Source organism: Anabrus simplex, chromosome 10 (genome assembly GCF_040414725.1).
Source record: "Anabrus simplex isolate iqAnaSimp1 chromosome 10, ASM4041472v1, whole genome shotgun sequence".
Lineage (NCBI taxonomy): Eukaryota > Metazoa > Arthropoda > Insecta > Orthoptera > Tettigoniidae > Anabrus > Anabrus simplex.
In genome coordinates this window covers 35317343-35345184 of record NC_090274.1, presented here as the reverse complement: position 1 = coordinate 35345184, position 27842 = coordinate 35317343, and the positions used below count along the sequence as shown (strand labels likewise).

Sequence of the window (27842 nt, the reverse complement as noted above, 5' to 3'; positions counted from 1 at the left end):
ATTAGTGGAATAGGCAGATAGAAACGATTTACAGCTCAGTGCAAGTAATACAATAGTCTTGACATTTAGACGAGGAGGGAAAATTGCATTGACATTTCATCATCATCTGCATCCTATTGATCACAGTTAATTTTTTTTTGTGACATCTCTTTGAATTATTCCTGTGCTACCTTACCATCATTGTGTACTGTTGTCTTTTTTTGTTCAAGGGTTGCACAAAATCATTCCACAGCAATGAGAAACCTCCAGAGCCTGAGAAGCCAGTTGTTGACAAGTCCAAAGCTGATGAGGTGATAGAATATAAGGCTCCAGAACCTACCCCCAAGGCACTAACGAGGCCCTCATTTGATACGCCTCTTGTAAGTATAAAGTTGAATTGAATTATTTGTAGAAACTTAGTGTAGACACTACAGCATATAAGACGCAAGTTTCTGAGGAAATATATATGAATCTTTGTTTAAAATCCTTTCAGAAAAGAGATGTGTTCATTATGAATGCCAGGGACCTACCAGCCCACCCAAAAAGGTACATTTACTTTTATAACCTAAGAGCGTTCTCCCTATAAATTTTCGTCAGCCGGGTGGCAGGAATGGGTGTGCGGACGGGGAATTATATGTAAAAATGCATGGGATAAAATTTTGTTGTCTTCCCCTTGGGGCATTAACAGTAATATCAGAAAGGTAAACATTAACTGCAAATTTAAACTGTTTTAGTGGTCTTCGCACAAACAAGACACAACGGAGTATTTTGAACTAATAGTGTTCTACTGCTCGTTCATAATCGCATAATAACACTGGGACTTATCCACTCAGTTGCTGTGGAGTCCCATACAGGTTTGTGTCGTCATGCAGAATCAAGCTTGCATGCGAGTCCACGCTAATCCATACACCCTCGCACACGACACTACGTGATAGTCAACCTAAACTTCAGTGTAATTGATGCATTTATGCTGACAATAATGGAAGGGGTTCGTATACCACACCTGGGAAACTAGAGTTGGTCAACGATGATGGTGATGATGATGCTGACAATAATGAAGATTTATCATATAATTAAGCAGTGTTTACATTTTAATTTGGAGCAACCAGGGACTCATATGTATTAATATTATCTAACTAGTAGAAATCCAGGTTATGTTAGCCGGGCTTGTCTGTAAAAACGGAAGCGTGCGCACATTAAAAAGGTCCTAGGGAGAACACTGCCTAATGAAACATTTCACATGCAGTTGTCCAGTAGTCGACCAGCTCTGCCATTGGCTGACATGTCGTCATTCCCAGAATTCATAACTTGCAGCTTCCGTTATCAACCCACATAGAATAAATACACAAGAAAAGGCTCTTAGTGGCTGTAACCTCTTTGCAAATCCAGACCAATCTCTCTCATGAGAAAACAGTGGCCCCAACATTCCCTTCGAGGGGCTTGTTTCTATTGCCACGGCATATACTGCCTGCACAGCAAGTAAAAAAGGTAATTTAGTAGCTTTAACTTTGCAAATCCGGGCCAATAACAGGTCATAGCTCATAAAGGTGCTCCTATCGGCAACCCCATGAACCGAACAGAACAGAAAAGAAATAAAAGACCATCCTCCGCTGAGTTTCCGTGTGCAATAAGTGGAGTACTTTCACTAGGCTTGTGTTGAATTATTGCTGGGTATATGTAGCCAATTTGAGAATAGAGTAGGAATTATCTCGTTATTGAAAAGGAAATGCAAGACACTTTGGATAGACATACAGAATTTTAATGCTTCTTTATTCAACAAACATTGGCAAAATGGGAAGATAATATAGATGTTGATTCCCATTGGGAACCTGAAATATTTGTCCTGAATAAGGTTTCCTGGCAACCAGGAATGAGTTAGCTGGAAAATTTATATATAATGTCCAATAATGGGCCATTTATATTGGTATTATAAAGAGGGAAGATACGTACATTTTTTTAAAAATGTACATAACTGCTTCCCGATGAAGAATGATATAAGTTTTCAAACAACACTTAGAGGTGTGGATTAAGATGGTGATTCAGAATTTGACAACTCATCTTCAGGCCTATGGTGACTATCTCATCTCATACGGAAGTTGGAATGTAATGTAATTTTAGAAATTCCGCAAAGAAACGAGGTACAGGACTTCATGCTCCTATTAGTAGACCTATTACATCAGTGCATTTGAGCTTATATTTGTCTTTGAAATATATTGACTGGCAAAATTAATGGATCACTTGAATTTTCAAAGCAAAAAGCATGTTAAATTGTGAAACGTGTTGTATATTTTGATTACAGTTTATTGCGACATTGCTTTTGACACCGTATTGAATATAACAGTTCCGTCTAAATCCTTTATAAACACTGTATTTAGTACGGCGTTGCTTATTACGATGACTTATTTTGGTCATATTCTCGGATAAATGTATCGGCTATGATGTCCCGTGTTGATTTTTGTTTGTTACGAATCTGGGCGTTGCTGACAACAATGTAATACTTATTATTGTAGATTTCAAATCAGTCTCTTAAATAGTAGAAGCGAGCATCACTGTGAAGATATTGCAAAAGAAAAGGGAAGTGTTTAACCCTTTGCAGTCCAATTTTCTGTCACGTTCCAACAGTCTGGTCCAAATTAATTTTGCACATTTTTACTTAGATTACTCAGAACTTTTAATAGTAACTATAATTATATTATTATTATTATGATTATTATATTCTATAAACATGAATCTAGTGAGTTACTGACAGCTTTACACAAAAGTCATCAGTGCAGGAGTGAAAAATAACATAAAAGACTGAAGTGGAGTAATGTAGCTAGGAGGAACCAGCGATTCTCTAGTTTCCTGACCTGATAAATAACTTAGTCTTGGAGGCTAACTATCATGAAATGTTACATTCTGGTAAACACTATTGTCGTTTGCATTCCCATTTGTATGTGCGGAAGTATTTTCAGCGTCACTTATTTACTTACTTATTTATCAACACTTACCTGAGAAGTGTCATTATTGCCGTGTCACACACACATTATATAACATTTCTCGATGCAAATCTTGTTCCTAGCATGAATTCTATAGTTCGGCTTTGCTGTGTAAACAACAACAGTACTAGTACCTAAAGTGTACGCCAGATGTCGCACAGTTTGTATTTCAAGGTTGCCAATATGAATCTCGAAGATAACCAAATTTGACCGATTCAGCACTAGGAAGTCCATGTATCGCTAAAAGTTGTACGAGTAATAGGTTCATGTATGTTTGTTCTTTGTCTACATCCGCAGCTTGTTGAAGACCAACCTCGAATTGGATAGAAGGGTCAATTATTACACCATGCCTGGAGGTGTTAGAATATGCAATAAATACAGACTCTTCTAGTAGAACCATCTGAGGAATGAGGAAACACATGGAATTTCTTCGTGGACTTGCCACCCTTTTAGTTGCAAAGCATTAGCTACCTTAGACCTTGCCATATGACGGCACGAATTACGTACAGTGAGTTTCTCTCATCGGTTGGCTGGCAGGCACGCCCAGCTTATCTGCCTCCTGTTGACTCGTCGCTTCCCGTTACACAGCACTGTGACAGCACGGGAATGCCCACACCTTGCAGTTCAGGTCCGTGCTTATAACGTGTATTAAGTGTTGATCTGCCGCTCCAAGTGTTCTAGAGTTGTGAATTGGTGTATAATTCTCGTAATACCTCCACATATGTACACGGTAGAGGAAAGGGTATTTATGTATGATAATTATGTGAAAACAGTCTTGCAGGGAAGTCTTTGCGCGATTTGTAACACAATTTGTGCGGAAACTCTTAAACAAATTGAGAGGAACTGGTTTTCTACTCGATAAGAAGCAAAGTGTTTAAAAAAAAAAGTGTACTTTCTGAGGAAAAGTAAATGAAATCTCAAAGAGATTAGAACATACGCCTACGAAGTCCCCAAGACGACTTGGACAAGAAGCGAGGGCTACGAAAATGTTAAAATTGAAGACCGTGTTATTAGTACGGGAGCCTCCGTGGCTCAGACGGCAGCATGTCGGCCTCTCTCCGCTGGATACCGTGGTTCAAATCGCGGTCACTCCATGCGAGATTTGTGCTGGACAAAGCGGAGGCGGAACAGGATTTTCTCCAGGTACTTCAGTTTTCCCTGTCATTTTTGATTCTAGCAACACACTCCATAATCATTTCATAGCATTTCTCAGTCATTCATAAAGGCGAAGAAATTGAATGTATCCTAATTCAATACATATTATATTCCATCATTACTCCGTCTGATGTATTGAATTAGGAGGATACACTCAATTTTTTCACCTTTGTAAAGTGATAACCGTCAATACGGAATGATTCTAATATCTTGTAATGATTTCTCATTCATTCATAAATCATCACCTGGGGAGTGGCGACCTCATTGTAATAATAGCCTATATATGGTTTGTTCATTCATTCCATCCCTGACCCGGTCAAAGACTGGAATCATCACCATAAGACCTATCTTTGTCGGTGCGACGTAAAACCACTACCAAAAAAAAGAAAAAAAGAAAAGAAGACTGGAAAACGGGTTGTAGGTTTTCATTTTATTGGTACGGACTTATGGCCGTCACAGTCCCCAGATGTGACCGTTAGTGACTTTTATTTATCCCTTTCAGACAGAGTACGCACAATTGTGCGGGTTCGTATTTTAGTTATCCCTGACCGTATTTGATGTTTTTTCGGCGCTACACCGGACTGCAGTGATTGTGCAGGACACGTGGCATGTATTTCAATTGATTTTAGTATGCGCTTGACCGCCAGGGCGAAGGAAGAAGAGTTTAAAAAGCACAGTTGATCGGCGAGATGGCAGGAAGCAGTAGTGCCGAAAGTAAGTATTTATTTACTGCGTTTATATTAATCTAGAAGCTTTACTGAATACCGGAATATATTCAATGAAGTGTGTACATTGGTTAGTGAACGTAAATTTTGAAGCTACACCATCGTACGTGATACGAGGTTTTGAATTTTGATACGCACAATTGTGTGGGTCCTGTTTTTAGGATGTTAGTTTTTATTTTGTAAAATAAACTATTAATATGTGTATTGAGCAGCATTTTAGTCAGTTCTTGACGTACAAACAAAAATTCACACCTCCAGTTTTCTTTCAGGTCTGAAAGGGTTATTGGGGAAGCTTAAAAAAGTGTATTCAAGAAACCCTCACATGTTGGACGAACTGAAAGAACATGTCCGGAGAGAAATAGCCTCAATTATGGAAGACGAAAATATGCACGTGAATTGGAGTTTTCTAAGATGATACCGGAAATGCATGGATGCAGGAGGAGAATATATCTAACATCTCCTTTCATAAGGTACAACCTTATTTTCGTAATTTTAATTATCTCATGTCAAGCACGGGTAAAGTGAGCGAAGTGCTGTGCTTGTTGCTTTGCGGGAAGTGATGAGTCAACGGGAGGCAGATAAGCTGGGCGCGCCTGCCGGCCCACCAATGAGAGAAACTCACTGTAGGAATTTTCCTCTATCACAGAATGCTAAGACGTGTCCAAGTGATTCGTTCTCGGCACAGTGTCTGCATCGGGTATCGTCTAAGGATCTGCCTGGAACGATCAGGACAGCCGCCACGTTTGCATTCATTTTAAGGCAGATGATCCATTTAGATGTGGATAAGCCAGTTTTGTTAGAAATCCCCTTCTTAGAGTTTGATACGTCTGCAGACTTCAGCACCTCTACTTCGTCAAAGTAATGTCTTCCAAGTTTCAAATTTGCGAGTTGATAGATCTGTACAAAGCTTCTTATCTGATGTTTTTGACAAAACTTGAGGTTGGGGAAAACCACGATGTTTACATGAATATTTACATGGAATATTTTCATCATAACAATATTGCCAACTTTCACTAAGTCTGAAACAAGATATTTTAAGATAGGCGCTTCAAGTTTTTAAAAAACTTCTTAAGCATCCGTGTTTTCGTCCGTCATAATTTTGTATTGCATTTTTATGCATTTATGTAATTGTTGAGATGTCTTTTTCTATTGTTTAAACTAAGTGAAGGGTTGAAACATGTTCTGAAACACCAAAAAAAATTACTAAATTCAACACTAAGTTGTTTTGAAAAGTGTACTCATAAATACAATTTTTTTTTTTTTTTTTTTTTTTTTTAAGAATTAATATGAGAATATCAAGTCAATACAGGACCATCATGAAATGTATTGTTTGCAGTGAATTTCTCGGGACATTTTGAATCTGTACAGTGAAATCATTTTACACCACTCTGAGAACTGCCGTATAATCTCAAATACCGCCCGCCACCGAATAAGACCCGCACACCTGAATCTCTAATGACAAAATTTGGAGAAGAAAAAAAAAAAAAAGTAAATCACATGTTTTATTACCAGTTTTTTAATGTCTGCAAATGTCACAATATTGCTAATTTAAAACACTTCACAAGTAATGAAAACACTAAAACCATATTGAGAAATAATACTAAGAGTTCAATGTACAGTACAAATCAGTCGCAGTTCAATGTCATCAGAACTACCACCATTGGAACTTCGATCACTGTCACCTTCCCATACATATTCGTTCTTACTACCATCCATAGAATTTGTAATTCCACATTTCTTGAAACTTTTCCTCACCAAGTCAGCAGAGATGCTATCCCGTGCTGTCTCTGTCCATTTGCATAGACGTTCCACTTTGAGTCGTTTCGTCCAGTCAGTGTCAGTGCGTGATCGCCTGCAGACGCCATTCACTCGATGTAGAGCTGTTTCAGTGCAGCTTTGAAAGTTCATACATAACTGTCAAGCAGCAAGCTCTTCTTCTGCAATAAAGCTCCCAGGCGACATTGCTGAACACAATTCACCCAGTCATCAATTAGCTCTCTGTCCATCCAGCCATATTCTTGTGTTTGAACGAAAAATACCAGATGATAAATTTCCTTTTGGAAATGTTTTCCTTTTCAAAACCACATATGGAGGAAGTTTGGTTCAGTCAGCTTACATGCATAAGGGTACATCTAAGATGCACGCTGGTTTTCTGAGTCAGACAGTTGGCGCTGACTGTTGACTCCGAGCAGCAGGTGGGATGTGGCCATTATGAAAGCTGGTTGTTAGCGCAGACAGAGCTGCCACAAAAGAAAAGATATGATACAACTGATCAGTGTAGCATGGAACTAACAAGAGAACAGGCTGCAGCTGTATTGCTGCTAAGTGACAATGTTACAACCAAGTTAAAACGAATAAGTGATATAATCCAATTAAGATCTATTTACGGGGAGTACAAACACCTTTTTCCACAGTTACTTGCCGACGAAGGGAGATTTTTCTAATGTTTCAGAATGATTTCGGATACGTTTCATTTTATTTTGTTAAAATTTTAACACAGGCTTACAAAGAACTGGGCGAATTACCACAAAACCCCTATTCTTCCTCGATATCCATCGTTAACAAAATGTCAGACACACTCAACACTAAAATCAACAGCCTGCGCGGCAGATTGTCTGAAACCAGAATGAACTAATCATTCCGGTAAACATCTGAGTCAGACTACCAGTGCGCAGGCTTCTTGCGTGTAGGTGCATTATGGCCAGTCCCGCTTAGCAACAAAGGATATACTTACGCCGACTCGGCGCCGACTGTCTGACTCAGAAAACTAGCGTGCATCTTGGACGTACCCTAACATTACCGTGCAGCATTGCTTTTCGTTACCACCTGTCCGAATAGTAATGCTTTTAGAGCCCTTCATCTGAACCGTATTGTCTAGTGGCATTTCTAAATAAGTGGACACCTGATCAGCATTCCTAATTTGAGAAGGCAAACAGGAATTTTGCTTCCGCAAACGAATAACCTGGCGATGAAAGGCCGTCAACTTTTCTTCGCAGACAACAGGGAGACGACGTGAAATAGATGTAAGTCTTCGCATACACAATCAGTTTCTTTGATAAGTTCCTTATCCACTCACAGCTTGCAGTAAAACCCTCCTTTTTAAGTTGCTTTCCGATCTCTAGTGATTTTGGTTGACACATACACCATAACCTAGTTCATGTCTTCCAGTTACACATTTATAAGGCCATTCCTCAATTTCAGAAAACTGTTCACTCTGCCCTTGGTAAGCTCGACGATCACCGTTACTTTTTAATAACATTTCCTTCTTCTTTCTCCATTCGTGAATAGATTATTCATCAGTATCGTATTTTCTGCCGGTGGCATAATTTTCAATAGTTTCAGCTTCTGTTACAACTTTAAGATTTTCACTCAGAGTAAATGACCGTAAACACTTTTTGGAATTCATTACTTGTTACCACTCATGCTTCTTCACTCAGAACATGCCACACTATGTAGTTTCAGTAACGCAGAAGTGAGCGACGGGGCTAGATTTCAGCTGTTGCCAAGTCACGTTGCATGAAACTGCTGTTGCCGTGTTGATGTGTCTTTGATGTGTCTTTGGAACAATTTCTTATGAGACCACGATGTGAAAGGCTTAAATATGACCTGCATCTGAATTTAAAGAGCAATATTTCTGTAAAAAGAAATGCAGGTGATATTCAAGATTATACTGTGTTTTGAAAAACAGTAAAATTAAGAAAAGTATTTCTTTTGTGCAGATTTTGTTTGCCATGCTATTTAAAATAATAATGGAATGTTAGCTTATGGATTAATGATTACAAAGAGGATAGAAAGAATTGGAAGAAAAAGAACTGTCAAGCTATAAAAAAGAATATGAGCATAGTGACTTATCAAGGGAGGAACACATTATGCTAAGTTTCTGAGAGTAGATTAGATTTACCGGCTTGTAAAAGAACTCATATGGGACAAAATTCTGCCATTTCGGTATCTCTGAAAACCGCAGAAGCAGTTAGCAGGACGTAAGATTATTATTATTATTATTATTATTATTATTATTATTATTATTATTATTATTATTATTATTATTATTATTATTATTATTATTTAAGTGCTTATGTTAGAGTAATTTCTTTGTCGGCAGCATGAAATAGTGTACAACATCAAATTCATTAAGAAAATACTGGGATAAGTGTGCTTGGTGTTAAATCAGTTTGTTAAAGCTCTACTGTTAAATCTGGTAAGATGCATAACATATTGTATTTTGTATTACTTTTTCCAGACAGAACTGAAGCCTGAAATAGCTCCAGGTCTTTCACAACAAGCTGAATCATTACAAAAAGCAGACGATTGCATTGCTCAAGATTCCAGCGTCTCCACTGCCATACCTGTGGGAACATCTTGTAAAAATAATGGCTGTAAAGAGGTATGTAGCAATTAACATAAAATGCATTCTGAAATATTCATTGACTATCAAGGAAATGATAGGAACGCCCTGTCAACACAATTTCTAGATTTGTTATAATTTAATCTGTCCTTATTTGGTTAATTCATCTGGCTCGGGGGCAGGGTGTGTGTGTGCAGTCTTCAGTATTAGAAATCATCTTGGGTAGGGCCCTATTCTCACAAACATGTATGTTTCCTATAAGCTTTCTTCTAGAAAAAGACCTGCACCAGGTCTCTCAGGAGGTCATATGCCATTATTATTATTATCATCATCATAATCAGGCTTGTTGTAGATCCATACTTTCTCATTTTCTTTCAGGTGTATGAGAGCGAGGACTCGTTACATGGCACTTGTACTCATCATCCAGGTTTCCCTGTGTTTCACGAAGGCCTCAAGTTCTGGTCCTGTTGCCAAAGACGAACTACAGATTTTAATTCCTTCCTAGAGCAGGCAGGATGTTCCAGTGGCTCTCATGTCTGGATCAAGCAGAAGGTAATAATTTTTGGCTGTTGGACTTAACTAACATAAGCACGTAACTTTTTCCTTGAGATTTGTATAATTTGACATGATACTTGGTACTTATCTGTCGCCTGGGTCCATGGTATTAGTGGTTAGTATACTGGCCTGTGGGCCAAGGGGTCCCAGGAGGAAATTTAAACCTACATTGGTTAATAAAGTGCAATGAGACAAAGTCAGGTGATGCAGGAAATATTAGATTAGGAAATGAAGTAACCTGGCAGGATACATGCTCTCTGTCGTGACACAAGGAAGCTCAGTGAGTGAATATTACCCACAAATTACGCAAATTGTAATTACTGGAGACTATGTAAATGATGTTACATTTATATACTAAATTAATTCTAATAATTAATACAGGAATGGTTCATGGTGTGGGTTACTGTAGTCGCGTCCTAGTTCGTGAACCATGAGCAACAGCTGAGTGGCCTAGCAAGTGGTCCTGAGAGTTGAGATACCAGTTGCTACGGAATGGGAGTAGGCATCTCAGACCTATTCTGAGTCTTGGCCCTCTTTGTGCTCAGGTGGCTAGGACTAAAAAATCCACCGATGGTCCCTAACCTGTTAGAGGAGAGATCCTCACTTGGACTATGTGTAATTAGGGTAGCATCCTGCTTCATGAATTTACAGAGCTCAGAACGTTTTAAGTAAGCCTCGGACCTTTGGGAGTACCGCAGTCCCACTCTCATTTGACAGGCGAGGGACTCCTTAGAAACAACTTGGCGAACAAAATGGAATTTGATGGGGAGCTATCATTATTAATGGGGCTTATGTAAGAAAGAAAGTAGAAATGACTGAGTCAGCAAAGAGGATGCATCTGGAAATGCTAGGAGTAAATGATACTTGGGTAAGGGGAGATAACAAGGAAGGGATGGGAGATTATAAAGTATACTTGACAGGAAGGGCAGGGTGTGGGGTAGGGCTGTTTTGACTATGCAGATGAGGATGAAGTTGACATGTCTTACAAAGCATTGAGTGATCTCGTAGTCAGGGTCAGCGGCGTGGATAGGGTAGTGCTAATGGGCGATTTCAATGCGAAAATTGGAAATAGAACTAAAGGATACAAAAGGGCGATTGGTAAATGTGGGGAACATATGGAAGCTAATAGCAATGGGAAGCGTTTGCTGGACTTCTGTGCTAGTATGGGTTTAGCAGTTAAGAATACATTCTTCAAGCATAAGGCTATTCACTGCTACACATGGGAGGGTAGGGGTACCAGATCCATAATAGACCCTATCTTAACTGACTTCAAATTCAGGAAATCTGTTAGGAATGTACGAGTTTTCCAGGGATTTTTCAATACAGACCACTATCTGATCTGTAGAGAACTAAGTATCTCCAGGCCTAGGATAGAGAAAGTGAAAGCTGTCTGCAAAAAAATAAGGTTAGATATCTTTAGGACGAGGAAATTAGTAGTACATGGATATGATTAGTGAGAAGTTCCAAACAGTCGACAGTACGCAGGTTCAGGATATAGAAAGAGAATGAATGGGTGGCATACAGGGATGCTGTAGTAGAAATAGCAAGGGATCGCCTTGGAACAATTGTGTCTAAAGATGGGAAAAAGCTAACATCTTGGTGGAATGATGAAGTGAGAGCAGCTTGTAAATGTAAAAGGGCTTACCAGAAATGGCTCCAAACAAGGGCTGATAAAGGCAGGGAATTGTACATAGATGAAAGAAACAGAGCGAAACAAATAGTTGTTGAATCCAAAAAGAAGTCTTGGGAAGATTTTAGTAATAACGTGGAAAGGCTAGTTCAAGCAGCAGGTAAACCTTTCTGGGCAGTAATAAAGAATCTTACGAATGTAAGTTTGAGGGTTGAGAATCAGATACAGGAAAATCAGTTTGGTTTCAGAAGTAGGTCAACAATAGAGCCCATTTACATTATGAGACAACTAATGGAAAAGCAATGGGTGTACGGGAATGATATGGTGATGACATTCATTGGCACTGAAAAGGCATATGACAGTGTCCCCAGGACGAAAGTTTGGGACAGTCTGGTGCAAAAAGGAATTGGACAGGGATTAATAAAAATGATCATGGCAATGTACAAGGAATGTTGTAGTTGCGTGCAAACACAAGTTGGTAGGACAAGTTGGTTCAAAATAACTAGTGGGCTGAGACAGGGAAGTGTTCTATCACCAATCCTGTTTACAATAGTAATGGTTGACATCATGAGAACAGCAAAAGCAGCATATGGAGGAAGAGAAATGAACATGTTATTTGCAGATGATATTGTGATTTGGGGAGAAAACAGGAAGGTTCAAGAACAGTTGGATGTGGTGAATGGGAAAATCGAAGAATGTGGATTGAAAATAAGTGTAGAAAATAGTAAAACTCTTGTTACGACTAGAGGGGAGAAAGAAGGGAGAGGTCAAATTAGACTTGCAGACAAGCCCCTGGAAGTAGTGGAAACATTCAGTTACCTGGGAAGTGAATTAATGGAGAATCCTCAAATGGATGCTGAGATTAAAAAGAGGATTCAAGCTGGAAGTTGTTTCTACCATAGTGTAAGAAACATGTTATGGGACAAAGATGTGCCAATGGAAGCAAAGGAAACTATGTACAAGATGTATTACTTACCCATAACAACTTACGGAGCAGAAACTTGGACATTGTCAAAGAAGGTTGAGAGTCGAATACAAGCAGCCGAAATTAAGTTCTTGAGAAGTATGATGCAGAAGAGAAGAGACAAGATAATGAATGAGAAATTCCGGGAAGAAATTGGAGTGGAAAAAATTAACGATAGAATAGAGAAGAGCCGACTAGGATGGTTTGGGTGCATAAAGCGAATGATTGATAAAAGAATGCCAGAAAATGTTATGGAAATGCAAATACAAGAAAGGAGAGGCCGTGGATGACCACGAGATGGAAGGACACAATCCAGCGCGGCGTTATAGGAAGAAACCTGGACTGGGACACTGTTGGAAGAGGAGTGGTGGAAAGACTGAAGAAAGTGGAGATGCACCATATCTGCTCCTACCTCGCTACAGCTGGATAAAGGGAAATGATGATGAGGAAGGGAGGGGAAAAAGGAAATAAACAGTGTTTTGGTCAATTCAGGTGAACTCATAATAGATCCCAGAGAATTGCTGGAGAGGTGGAAGGTTTGAAAATCTTCTCAATGTAAAAGAAAATCTTCCTGGTGGTGCCTGGTGTCGCAAACAACCGAGCTCATCGGGAGGAGGAAAGTTATGTTGGTGAAATAATGCTTGAGGAAGTGGAAAAGGTGGTAAATAAACTCCATTGTCATAAAGTAGCAGGAATAGATGAAATTAGACCTGAAATGGTGAAGTATAGTGAGAAGGCAGGGATGAAATGGCTTTGTAGAGAATAAGATTAGCATGGAGTGTTGATAAGGTACCTTGATATTGGACAAAAGCAGTAATTGTACCTATCTATAAGCAAGGGAACAAGAAGGATTGCAACAGCTATCGAGGTATCTCATTGATTAGTATACCAGGCAAGGTATTCACTGGCATCTTGGAAGGGAGGATGCGATCAGTGGTTGAGAGGAAGACTGATGAAATCCAGTGTGATTTCAGAACAGAGGGGCTGTCAGGATCACATTTTTAGTATACGGCAGGTAATTGAAAAATGCTATGAGAGAAATAGACAGTTATGTTTCTGTTATGTAGGTCTAGAGAAAGCATATGACAGGATACTGAGGGGAAAAGATGTTTGCCATGCAGGGGGACTATGGGATTAAAAGTAGATCATTAAAATCAATGAGAGGCAGAAGTTTGTTGGAAGTTTGTGCTGCCGTGAAAATTTATGATGGAATGAGTTCTTGGTTCAAGGTACTTACAGGGGTTAGATAAGGCTGTAATCTTTCTGCTTTGTTTTAATAGTTTACATGGATCATGTGCTGAAAGGTATAAAGGGATTCATTTAGGTGAAAATGTAGTAAGCAGTCTGGCCTATGCTGAAAACTTTGCAGATTGTGCCAAAAGCCTGCAGTCTAATATCTTGGAACTTGAAAATAAGTGCAATGAATATGGTATGAAAATTAGCCTTTCGAAGACTAAATTGATGTCAATAGGTAAGAAATCCAAGAGAATTTAATGTCAGATGGTGATACAAACCTGGAACAGGTAGTATTTCAAGTATTTAGGATGTGTCTCCTCCCAGGATGATAATATAAGGGAGGTTGAATAAAGGTGCAGTAAAGCTAATGCAGTGAGCTCGCAGTTGCAATCAGCAGTATGCTGAAAGAAGGCAGTCAGCTCCCGGATGAAACTATCTTTCATCGGTCTCTTTTCAGACCAACTTTGCTTTACGGGAGCGAAAGCTGGGTAGACTCAGGATGTTTTATTCATACAAAGTTAGAACTAACGGACATGAAAGTTGCAAGAATGATTGCTGGTACTAGCATTTGGGAACAATGGCAGGAGGGTGTTCAGAATGAGGGGATAAAGACTAAGTTAGGAATTAACTCGGTGGATGAAGCTGTACGCATAAACCGGCTTCGGTGGTGGGGTCATGTGCGGCAGATGGAGGAGGATAGGTTACCTAGGAGAATAATGGACACTGTTATGGAGGGTAAGAGAATTAGTGAGACCAAGACGACGATGGTTAGGCTCAGTTTCTAACGATTTAAAGATGAGAGTGATAGATCTAAATGAGGCCTCAGCACTAGTTGCAAATAGAGGATTGTGGCAACGTTTAGTAAATTCATAAAGGCTTGCAGACTGAACGCCGAAAGGCATAACGTTCTATAATGATGACGTATGTGTGTTAATACAGTATATACTCTTGAAGAAATTATATACTAAGTGAATCAAATATAAACCAGAATTATTTTTTTACAATTTTATTGAATCCACCTACAAACACACAAAAAGCACTTCATTTTTCTACATGGTCTCCCAAATTTGATCACATTTTTGCCACTGAATTGGCAGCTTTTTACGCAGTCCTCAAAAAATTTCCTGGAGTGTATTTAGACGGATTTAAAAAAAATATGTACCTAGCCTGTTTCTTTCTTTTTATTTTTTTTATTTTAGAATACTGCTTGCTGCGACAACAGTATCTAAGAAATATAGCATGTCATTTTAAAACAAACTGATTGGTAAATAAAAATCTAAGTCTTCCCATCCCCTCCCAAAATTAGGGTGCCTGCTTTTTAAGTCTCTCTTTCTCTTATCGTTGCCTGAATTCTGAGGATCACTGGGTGAGTTGACCGTGTGGTTAGGTCCGCGTAGCTGTGGCTTGCATCCGGGGGATTGTGGGTTGGAATCCCTTTGTCAGCAGCTCTGAAGATGGTTTTCCGTGGTTTCCCATTTTCACACCAGGCAAATGCTGACTACAGCCGCTTCCCGCCCACTCCTAGACCTTTCTTATCCCATCATCGCCATAAGACGTATTTGTGTCGGTGCGACGTAAAGCCAATGGTAAAGAAAAATTCTGAGCATAATGATCTCCGAAGAGGCTATTGGGTCAGTTGTCTCCATCTGCTGTGGTCTGGGCAGACGTGCTGCACCAAAGATGTTCAGCTCAGTTATACGCTTCATAATACCAGGTGCATGAAATATAAACTGGAATTTAAAATTAGCAGCTTTGGTAGCAAACAAAAGTGATGCAAGTGAATAAGGCCTGTCATACTTGCACAGGACACTACGAGAGGGCAGTACGTGCGATGTTCAGACGCGCAGTGCTGCGGACACACCAGGAACCATATCATCAGCCATGGAATGTTGCAAGCTTCACAACGTTGGTTACCGTCAGAGCCAGTGACTGCCAGTTTGCTGTGGAATATAGAGTTCCGTCTGTGTCTGCAACATTGTTAGTATGCCGTGACAGTGTGTATGTGAACTGTTCAAGCAAAGGCGTATAGTTAGCCTACGGGAAACTGGGTGATGGTACCACAGAATTGCGCAACGCATAAGGCGAGAGCAGTGCATTGATGTCTCCAATGATCGGCAGAATTTGTATGTGCTTGTCGACATGGGTCTGGACAGCGGTAACGCACAGACCGTCGCACCTTACAAAGTGCCATATTGGATCATCATGTGACTTCACAACAAATTAGGGATGCTGTTGCTTCAGGGGTATCAGTGAGGACCATTTGCACCATCTCCGTGAAGCAGGGCTACGATTCTATGTGATGCGATTCCATCTTCCACTCACGCCCCAAGATCGTACAGCCCATCTCCAATGGTGTTGTGATAGGTGCTTATGGAGGGGTGAATGGTGACTTGTCATCTTCAGTGATGAGATTAGCTTCTGCCGTGGTGCCAGTGATGGTTAGTGCTGGGGACGGAGCAGAGCGGAGCAGTTGTTGTGACGTCATCACCCGGTAGTACCGAGTGAATGTCCTGATGCGGGATGTTTAAACACGTTATAGGTATGGCACTGCGAAAGTATTGCATCCGCCTATTAATACCCTTCTCTCACAACGTAACAACTGTAAATTACTGCATATATATTCACTAAAATTGTTATATACGTAACTGCTAGGGAGTAGGAGGTAGTATGTGGAATAAATGTTAGTAACTCGTATAGTTAACTCATTCGAATAGTGAAAAAAAGTATGGCGCATATCTACCGAAAGGGTTTGTATACAAGGGGATTGGAAGTTAACAGAAAAGTAATGTATTAACAATTATTTCGTAAGTTCATGTGATATGGTACACTGTTAATGAGAAGAATAATCTGAATATAAAGAATCTTATCAGAATATAACGAAAAACACCGACATAATTTCATCTACAGGATGACAAAAGTAATTACGTAAATGAACGTTGACTGGAATGTCCTTCTTTGCAAATGTGATTACAAAACATATCTGACAACATACTACTACACGTCCCAATGCCAAACAGCTATCAGTAGAATGCTTCTATAAATACAGTTATATTACATTATATTATATTATATTATATTTGATGTGCCACCACCCGTCGCGTATGTGCGGCCACAAAATTTGCATTTTGCGTGTTTCCTATTTTCAGTGATGTCAAAAAACTGCCAGGCATCCGATGGTTTTCGTGGCATTTGTGGAACAACGTTCTGTAAAAATTTCTTTAAATTCCTTTAAATGTTCAAAAAATATAACTACTATCTACGAATATGTTTAAATATCACACTAACACCACAAATATAATCTAACAGACTTTACATTATCTACAAAACATAACAAGCGTAGGAAATATATACGTACATTCGAAACACACAGATTGAATACAGGTACTTTCGTACGTGTGTTGTGCGCTACACTGTGCTCAGGTCCTCCGCGAGTACTCGCAGTTGTAAGCGGAGGGGATCGGTGTTGCGCTCTACCGCTACAACCGGATTACTCATCGGTATTACTCGCTCCGTCTCCACCTCTAGTGATGGTCGCACGCGTGTGTGGTGTCATGCAGGTGAGCGCCAACGTCTGGAGTGTATACAACAGAGGCACACCGGGCCAACACCTAGCGTCATGGTGTGGGGAGCCATATCCTACACTGGCTGTTCTCCTCTGGTGATTGTCGAGGGAACATTGAACAGTGCACGGTACATCCAAACCATCATTCAACCTATTGTGCTTCATGAACCAACAAGGTGATGTTCTTTTCCAACAGGACAGTGCACGTCCACCTGTATCCCATGCCACCCAACGTGCTCTCAAAGGTGTACACCAACTAGCCTGCCCGACACGATTCCCAGATCTGCCCCCAATTAAAGCATGTTCGGGACCAGATGGACAGTCATCTTGCACAGTCTGTATGACCTGCTGGAAATTAGCCCAACTAAGGCACCAGCTGAAAGTTGCATGGCAGGCCATTCCAAAAGACTACATTAGTCGCTTCTACGATCATCTCCAAGGGAGAATTGCTGCAAATTGAGGGTATACACCGTACTAGCGCTGACATTTCGCACGCTCTGTCGACTGTACTCAGATTCGAATGGCTATGTGAGTGTATTCATGTGTTGTATACGTCCTCAAGAGCGTGTGACAATATTTCCCTCTCGAGGGTCGACAAATTCATGCTGTTCTTTCTTCATTTTTCACGTAGTGTATGTGGAATCAAAATTTTAAGTTGATTATTACACATGCTTGCTTAACCTGTATTCATCAGTTCAATCTTCAAGAGGTGTTGCCAGAGTTAATGGGAGGCCAAATTGCACTTCACAAACTGCAGAATCAAGCTGAAGCACATCTAAAGACCCTGCCATGTAAGCGCAAACACTAAGGTCAGAACCTTACTCTTTCTCCTGTTACTACTGAAGGTAGTGATATATGCAGTAAAACCTCGTTAACACGTTTCTGCAGAGGGCAAGAAAAATGAATGTGTTAAGCGAGAAAATGTACTACTGAATATACAAATAAAAACTATCAAACCCGGATATGGAAACGCTAAATTTGATTTTTTCAGACAAGAGGGCATTTTACGTCGTGTATCCGCGGGTACAATGGAAACTATCTACCATTTCTAAAGATGATGGGAAAGTATTAAAAGGTGTGGAAAAACACCAGACAACAAATATGAAAAACGTACGCCAATAAAAAGAAATATCCAAGTATTATTGCAGATTACACTCTTTCCCCCAAAAAATATTAGTAGAAGCCTTTTATTTCGGAGCAGTGGGTTATTAAACATTATTTTCTGGTCACACACTTAGACAGTGAATTGGAGATTATACTCGTCCATGTGCGACCAGGAGGAATCAGATTCAGGAGAAATGACTTTGACTGCCATTTTGAAAAAGATTTGTCCTACAGTCGAATGATAGTCGAAATTTGAAGGTGCAAATTCAACATTCACGACCTCTGCCAAGCCTCTGCGCGCTTAAAGATGCAGATGCCAGGCCACTTTCTGAAAGATTTTCATTTTGTCTTCATTAGCAAGGAATTTCATGACCTTTTTCCTTATCCATAACTAGCCTATTTCAAGACAAATATGCACCACGTTAGTCAATTTAACAAGATTATGTTCCTAATCCAGATGTAGGCTACCGTATCAGGAGGCAAAACTTCACTGTACCACTCAACACAAAATACATTTGTAACTTCTGAATGGAATGCGTAATACAAGCACAAATAGGCTCACTTTTTCTGTAATCACGCAGTTGTGGCAACTGTTTTTACCCAAGTTGTAAATCACGTTTCTTTTACAAGGGATGACAAGTAACATTTCCAGGGCTAGGGAAAATATGATCACACTAAGCAGTAATGGCAAAAATTCATGACGCGATAAGTGAGGTATTTTTATGTAGATTTAGTACAATGAGAATCGGGCCTTCGAATTTACTTTATGCTAAGCGGGAAAATGTGTTAATGAGGAACACACTAACAAGGTTTCACTGTAGTTATTTTCTAAGTGTTGGGTTCGATTCAGTGTCGCTAACCACATAATTTAAGGACCCTACTTGCCGATACGTCGTCTTAAATTTACTGGTAATCTTGCAGGATAGCACTATGTAGTCATGATTTTTTTGACAGTTGCGATATTATATGCACTACCACTGCTGTGTTATGAAAATCGCTAGTGTTAAATTTATGGTTTTAAGTAAAAAATAAACTAGAGTCCTCATCCTGAGGTGGAGTAGCTCTTTTCAGGCACACCCCCATTGGAGGTGAGCTGCATGTACCATTTCAACCACATACCAGCCCTCCTGTCAGTTTTTAATTCCTGGCAGTACCGGGAGTCGAACCCGGGTCCCCGAGGATGGCAGCTAATAACACTAACCATTACGCTACGAAGACAGACGTGGTTCTAAGTAAAGCATATTTTGTTTTTCTGTAGGATTGTAAATTGTTTAGGTAATACCAGGTAAGTAGAATTGTGGCATGTTCGAATAATGCATTTAATAACGTAGTTGTTAAATGCCAAATGCAGCATTTTATTTACTCGTATTTCATCCAGTTCATATATATAGAATTCATTTGGGATGTATAAGAAGCAAGAAAAATATGCAAGAACTCTTCCAAAAAAGGAAAGTAACGTTACCTCCTCTGTAAAGATCAATGCAGTTGAAATGGAAGGAAATTTCATTATCAACCTAACTTGTCTTCTCATGGCTTTGGTACGGTTTGCAGACTTAGCTTTTATGTATTTTTATTGACTTACGGCAAATGTACAGTGAAACCTCGTTAGAGCGTTCCTCATTAACGCATTTTCCTGCTTAGCACATCATAAATTCAAAGTCCCGATTCTCATCGTACTAAGCGTGTATCAAAATACCTACCTCACTTATTACGTCACAAATTTTTGTTATTACCGTTTAGTACGATCACATTTTTCCTAGCCCTGAAAATGTTATTTGTCATCCCTTGTGGAAGGAACGTGATTTCCAACTCGGGTGAGAGCCCTTGCTGCAGTTGCGTGATAACTGTAAAGGCCTTGAATTCTTTAACATCATAGGATAAATTGCACCTTCCGGGAGCAAGCCATTAGCCTCAGAAATGCCTAGTTTTGCTTGCCAGTTAGCAGTGAAACTGCAGAATAACACAGTGAGCCTGTTTGTGCTTGTAGTTTGCATTCCATTCAGAAGTTAGAAATCTATTTCGTGTTTAGTTGTACAGTGAAGGATAGCGAATATTTGTCGCGCTGTAGTCTGCATCTGGAACATAATCTTGTGAAGTTGACCAGTGTGGTGCATATTTGTCTTGTGATAGTCTAATTATGGATACGGAAAAAAGTCGTGAACAGCAAGTTGACTGTCATCCACATCTCAATCTCACAGAATTGGCGTGAATGTTGAAACTCGCACCTTCCAATTAAGACTCGATCACTTGAATTGGTCTTGGTCGGTCAAGTTTTGTTTGATTCAAAACGACGGCCAAAGTCATTCTGTTGCAGTCGCACATGGCCGTGTATAACCTCCAATTCATTGTCTAAGTCTGTGACCTGAAAAAATGTTCAATGACTAACTGGTCCGAAATAAAAGGCTTCTACTAATATTTGTTTTCAAAAGAGTGCAGTAATACTATGATTTTTATGGGACACGTTAAAATGTTTTCATATTAATTTTGTTGTTTGGTGTTTTTAACACTTCCCAGTACACTATTATTTTATAAGCGCCAGTGGAATAAGTTTTCATATTTGTTTTCCCATGTTTTTTACACCTTTTAATACTCTCTCCTATAGAGTTTTAACTGTACCCGTGGATATACGACGGAAAAAATCGTATCTAGCGTTTCCATATCCCTGTTGGATAGTTTTTATTTGTGTATTCAGTAGTACGTTTTCTCGCTTAACACGTTCTTTTTCCTTGTCCCCTGCAGAAACGTCTTAAAAAAGTTTTACTTTACATGTAATATATTTGCTTGTGTGTATTATTACAGCGTGGTTCTTCTTCAGTCCAACAAAGTATAGCAAATTTCGGGAAGGCAGCAGAATTATTTACACCAGCAAACACTGAAGTATACGGCTATAGTAATGCGTATAAAAATAAAGGCAGAAAAATGTAACATTAAATTATTTCCTGAATTCCTCTTTGAGCTAGAAAACAGATTTAATTTTGAATATCTTAATTGATCATTTACTTGGCTGAGGGAACCTCCATTATTGATAACTACATTGAGGTTAGTTTGTTGATGGTTATATCTCATGATTTCAATATGTAACTAGACAAGTTGGCAGTAGTGATAAGCGATTAAAAAAAAAGAGAGAGTAGGGTGGCAATATTTGCTTTTTAGTCTGTAGCCTTACGTACCGAGTACTATACTGTACATTCATTTCATCTGCTGTATTGTGTTGATAAAACCATCAAGAATAGCAAGCCAGGAAGGAGGGCAGAAGCACAAGAAAAGAAAGATGAACACAATGAAAGGGTAGTTTTGGTAAAAGTAATGTGAAAGAGATGAAGAGTCCAACTAGGCACACATTGCTATCTTTGTAGCATTTTCTTCTCTCTTATTTCTAATTTCTTAGGTTGTAGCTGATTTCTGGCTGCATCAGGGAGATGAACATGCTCATTCATTGGAGGAACCTTGTCGGAAATACTCGCAAGAAGATGAACTTTTTACAATTTGCTTTACATTGAATTGACACAAGTAGGTCTTGATGGCGACAGTGGGATAGGAAAGGACTAGGAGTTGGAAAGAAGTGGCCGTTGCCTTAATTAAGGTACAACCCTCAGCATTTGCCTTATGTGAAAACTGGAAACCACGGAAAACCCATCTCTAGGGCTGCCGACAGTGAGATTCTAACCCACTATCTCCCGAATGCAAGCTCACAGCTGTGCGCCTCTAACCGTTCACCCAACTCGCTTGGTAGATTAACTTCTAATAGAGAGTATACTCTTCTCCCACATTGCCAAGAAGTGATGATGTGTCTGGTTTTATTTTTAGCATGGTGGAGATCAACAGGTCAACTGTCGCTACGACTGGCACCAGACAGCAACGAACGTCGTGGTATCCGTGTTTGCCAAAAAGTACGACCCCAGGCTATCAAGTGTTTCCCTCAGCCCTGTCAGATTGAAGGTTCATCTCTTTTTCCCAGAGGAAGGAGGCTCTTTCAATCTTGATTTGGAACTTAGAGGGGTAAGTTTGCATTTTCAAACTTTTTTTTGTGTGCAACCATCAATGTTAAAGACATACCAATTGCTAAATTCTGTACTTTTTATTATTTATTTTGCAGATGACAGATATAGACATATAATAGCAGGGTTGATAAGCTCAGGTAGTAGAGCAAGGTCTTCTTAGCTCAAGTTGTCAGGTTTGATCCCAGCTCAGTCTCGTATTTGATGAGGCTGAGATGAACCTTGTGTTAGATTTCCTGGCATGTAAAAGAACTCTGGTGGGCCGAAGTTCCATCTCTGAAAAATGTGGCTTATTATTATTATTATTATTATTATTATTATTATTATTATTATTATTATTATTATTATATTATCAACCCCTTTTTAATGAATCTCAGGGGGATCTGATATCTGTTTCTTGACTAGGTGTATTCCGTAAAAGGGGGTTCGTGTAAAACGGTGCAGTATATTGAATGAAATAAAATAGCAATGTGTACTGCGCTAATCTAATGGTCCTAATCAATAATTGGAGGTGTGGGCATTAGAGTGGGGTGACTGCATGAGCACTCTGTGAACACTTCAGGCGGTGTGAATTCAGGTCGGTTACAGTCATGCTTCATCGGTAATATCAAATTGAGTGCTTTGACAGGCACTTTTCGAAAATTATTATGCTACCATGCTCATTATGCTAACCATGTCATCACAAGTGCAAAATGATTTGATGCGAAAAATCGGGTATCTGATGTGTACGCAGAATAATTAAAATCCTCTTGGGTATTACGAACATTCAGGTATTCATTTCAGTGCAATGACATCTGTTAGTTTATGGAATACACACAACTCTTACCCTTGTGCAACATTAAGTCAATTGTAAATATATATACTAAATGCCCACACAGACACAAGAATTATGATTTGAAGGCCTAATCCCTGTGTTTATTAAAACTTCATTGATAACAAAGAACATGCGTACAACCATTAAAATGTACGCACAGTACCACGGATTCATTGTACTTTTGTCCGGCTCCCTGGCTAAATGGTTAGCATGCTGGCCTTTAGTGACAGGTGTCCCGAGTTCGAATCCTGGCATGGTCGGGAATTTTAACCATCATTGGTTAATTTCCCTGGCACGGGGTTGGGTGTTTGTGTTGTCTTCATCTTCATTTCATCCCCATCATGATGCGCAGGTCGCCTACGGGAGTGAAATGAAAAGACCTGCACCTCGCGAGCCGAACCGGTCCTGGGATCTCCCGGCACTAAAAGCCATATGCCATTTCATTTCATTGTACTTTTGACTGCATGTGACTGAAGTAATTCTCTATTCTTCCACTCTGCTACTGTAAGAGGGTCAACTGCGATATGCATGTAGACTATCCACTATCATTGGTGCAAAGTATCTCGTTTGTGGATAAACATCGGTGGTCCTGTGCAGAGAAATATATATATTCTCTTTGGTCTTGCCATTATTTATTTTCTAGACGATCATACCCTGGTTTTAAGCTTGTTCAGTGACGTTGCATCATATGTCACTTGGATTTTGTTGCATGGATAGGAGGAGAAGAAAGTATGAAAAAAAAAAACCAGAAATCAGGTTTTTCTCGAGGGTCGAAAGTTAGGCACCAGTAGTAAAACCACAGTTGCCTCAGCGACCTGGCACCCGGAATTTCTGCACCCCTGCTATATTCTAATTGTGTATTGTTGTTGTTGAATTTGAATCACATGTGTCCCGTTGTTTTTTTTTTTTTTTTTTTTTTAAGTCAAGTAAAAGTTGAAATGTCCCCCCCCCCCTTTTTTTTTAAAAATCTGGTCACTGTAGTATCTGCGCCTCTCAGAATAGTGGACGTGGGATACAAGCATAATACTATTCACATGATATTTTTTGTTTAAGTTGTATTTTTTACTCTCTCATTCGGTGAATAAACAAAGGATCAAGCTATTCTTTGCTAGGGTGACTGGAATTCCTCTTTTATCCAGACATGTCCTTTTTAGACCATTGTCCGGTTGGATTATAAAAAAAAGAGAAATATCATCCTTTTTTTAGTGAATCTGCTTATTTTGGGGTAATTGTTTTAATGCTTTGCACGCATTCTTCATTACACGACAGCATTATCGATATAATATTGATATATAGAAATGTACGTGCGATTATTCTATGCATATCTTGTATCATGATAATACACTATTTACCACCTGTATACTGCATGCTTCTCTCTCAACAATGCCCCGTCAGAACACTGCTATGTCTGTGTGTGTGACAAACAGCCGGACATAACCAGGATTGGAAGGAAGCCTGTTTTAAATGGATGGCGGTGAAAAGTGATGTTCAAGAATGTATTCTGTATTTGCGAGTTAAGTCTAAATCCTTTCAGATTGATGATGTGAAATCTTCTGAGGAGTTCCGCAATTTCAAACAATTTCTGAATGAGAGTAGTAGCGACTCTGAATTTGACAAGTTACGTTGTAGTCAGAAATGGGCAAAGTATTTCAATACCTGTAAGTTAGTTGATTGTAGTTCAGAATACTTTTTTTCTATACCAGGGCACGATGACAATGTAGAAAGAATATTTTCAGTGATCTCAGTAGGCAGCATTTCAAAGGAGAATCTATGAAATTTCTCTTAATGATTCAATATAGTGTAAAGGAATTTACATTTGTATCTTTTTGTAAGTATCCCGCAAAGAAATAATAATACTAGCAGGGGATCTAAATTACAGCATTGATGTAAACAGGACAAGTCAAAGACCGTAGTAAGCTATCTGGAAAGACTCTCCAACATATATGCGTGAACGGCTGCAGCACAATCGACCTGATGTTCAGCCATAGTCAGTCACCGCAACAAAAAGTACTAACAAACGTTGTAGCAAGGAAACACCTACCTGTGGACACTGCTATAAACTTACAGTGCACACCAATAACTAAAAATGGAAGAGGAAATATACTTACAGGAAGAAAATTGGACCTAGATATATTATAAGAAGACACAGATACTGGAGATATTATAAGAGCAATACAGAAAGGAGATATAAATAATGCAACAACCAATATAGAAAGACTCATTAAGGGTGCAATCATATGCAACACCCTTCAAAACAGGAAGGCAAAGCCATGGTTCAATCACATCCGCTACAAAGCGAGACAAGTTACACTAGAGGCACTCAGAAGAGCAAGAAATTCACCAGCGAACACATCCCTTAGACAATATAATGAAACTAGGATGACATACAAAGCCATCATAAGGGAAGAGAAAGAAATCTTGCAGGCAAAAGACAAACGGCCAAAGAACTTAGAAGAATCAAAAAAGACCATTAAAAAGAAAACCTTGCTAACATAGATGAATCATTCAAACAACATAAGACACGAGACTATTACAGGACATTTAAACAATATCAATCAGGGTATACTCCACCTACACTCATGATGAGAAATAAACAAGGACAACTAGCACACAATAATCAGGAGAATGCCAAAATTCTAGCTGATCACTTCAAAGAATTACTAAATGCTGAAGACCCAAGAGAAAGTCTTGCGAGAATGGTCTAAGAAATGTTAGCCAAACATCAAGATTGGCAAAAATATCAAACTCATTTGTCTAGCATTTTGCAGATGACCTTGCGATACTTGCAAGTAGTGTGGAAGAGGCTAAACTCTAAATTGAAGAATTAGAACAAATAGCAGCAAAAATTGGATTACAAATCTCCTTTGAAAAGACTGAAATGATGCCATCCTTCAAAGTGGAAACATCACCTATCACACTGATTAATAACAAACAAATTAAGGTTGTTAATAAATTTAAATATCTTGGAGAGATTATGACTTGGAACTTCAAAAAAAAAAAAGAGAAAATATCAGTTGAAAATAGAATTACCAAATTAAAAATAGCACAACACATTACTTGGCCAACCTACAAGAAGAAATATCTCGATAAATGCAAAATTTAAACACTACAACTCCGTTATTAAGCCTGAAGCAACCTATGCTAGTGAAACCTTATTCAATTTAAATACGAAATCAACTACAGATAAATTACAGAAAATAGATGAATCATTAGAACAATTCTAAACAAAAAACACCAAGTAGATGAACAATGGCGATTACTACCTAATGAAGTTGTATACCAGGAGACTGAGTCTATAATAGATACAACGCGGAAAAGAAGAGTTGCTTTTTTTCTGTTGCATATCACGACTACCAGAAACTAGGATACTTAAACATTTATTCAACTACTTTTGGAATAGTAACACTAAAAATCACTGGTTCAAAGAAGTCTAAGAAGATTTAAATGAATCGGGCTTGACAGTTCAACAAATTGAAAACAGAGAAGAGGATCCCTGAGAAATAACGACGTGAGACTTAAACTGAAGACCTATACATGCAAACAGTACAACATAACTGACGAACGGGCAGCCAGGTCAGAGAGAATGAAATATTTCTGGGAACTAAAGAAGAAACATCAACCAAATTTGTAACCAATATTCATAAGACTTGACTGTATGTAGATTGATTTCAGTGCTCCAATGTGGGCGTAAAATAAATTTTTAAAAAATTACGGAAATAGATACATTTTGTTTATGTATGTGAAAATTGAATATATAAGTCTAAGTCTAAATTCAGACTCTCAAAGTAGGATTTTTGTGTCCTCTTTTCATCTGGCATTGTCCTCCTTTATAAATAGCTTTGTCCTCTTTTTATCTATTTGCATCTGGTCACCCTGTTCTTTGACCACATATTCGTGGCATGGTGATAGCTTTGTAACAATGTTTCCTACCACAAAAGAAAGTTTCTTTGCAACATCAACAGTTCTTCTAGGGGTGTCGATAATAATTGACTTTTTTTTTTTTCATTGTTTCAGATCATAGATGTAGCGAGAAGTAATGCGAGTATGCTGCCAGCTAAACTAGAGGTAAAGATGCGGAAAGCAGAGCCTGGTTCATGGTCAAAGCTGGATTTCCCTCGACCTGTGCAACAGAAAGCGCCAGAGCCAGAAGTAGAAGAGAAACTCACTCCTTCCATCAATGCCGTAGACTTAAATGATAGTGTAGACTTGAGTGATTTGTGAACATAAACTGTTAATTTTTAGATATATTACACACTTTTACACACTAAACAAAGAAACTTATGCCTTTATGGATTGATACTCTTAATAATGGTTGCATATAACTTAGGCTTATAATATTCTGAAGTTTATTAAAGATATCTTGTTAGTACACTGGCATTTTTATGACATTATTTTGGATCATAATGATATACTCCAAATAAAACTTTGGAATGCCTTATGCCTATGCAAGATTTTTTGTTTCTGTGGCATGCGAATACCATGCATCTAGTAACGTCAGACATTGAATATACTACATGGGTAAAGGGCTTTTATTCTAATATTCATTAGAATCACTCTTTTACACTTTCAAGGGATGGCAGAAATACCATATATATGCAAATAATCCCCATACCCTAATTTTAAGAGGACGGCCTGTGGATGGAGGAGGCAAATGAATATACCCATGGTATCCCCTGTCATAAGAAACGATTAAAAGGGGCGACCAAGGGATGATGAAACTAGAACCCTGAGACTACTTGTGTTTAGTACCATTACGTGTCGAACACCATGGGTCAACGTTACTTGCGATTAGTACCA

At 39.0% G+C, this 27842-nt stretch overlaps 1 protein-coding gene across 1 annotated transcript in view; it reads left to right on the top strand.

The window, feature by feature from the left end:
• mora (CHORD-like protein) overlaps positions 1-27414 on the top strand; it is a 36076-nt gene extending 8662 nt beyond the window's left edge. Inside the window, exons 3-7 of the mRNA XM_067155093.2 lie at positions 210-359; positions 9078-9221; positions 9561-9734; positions 22041-22232; positions 27060-27414. Of these exons, the coding sequence (XP_067011194.1) occupies positions 210-359; positions 9078-9221; positions 9561-9734; positions 22041-22232; positions 27060-27266 (867 nt within the window). The 3' untranslated portion in view covers positions 27267-27414. The remainder of the gene's footprint in view (positions 1-209; positions 360-9077; positions 9222-9560; positions 9735-22040; positions 22233-27059) is intronic.
• Positions 27415-27842: the final 428 nt, after the last annotated feature.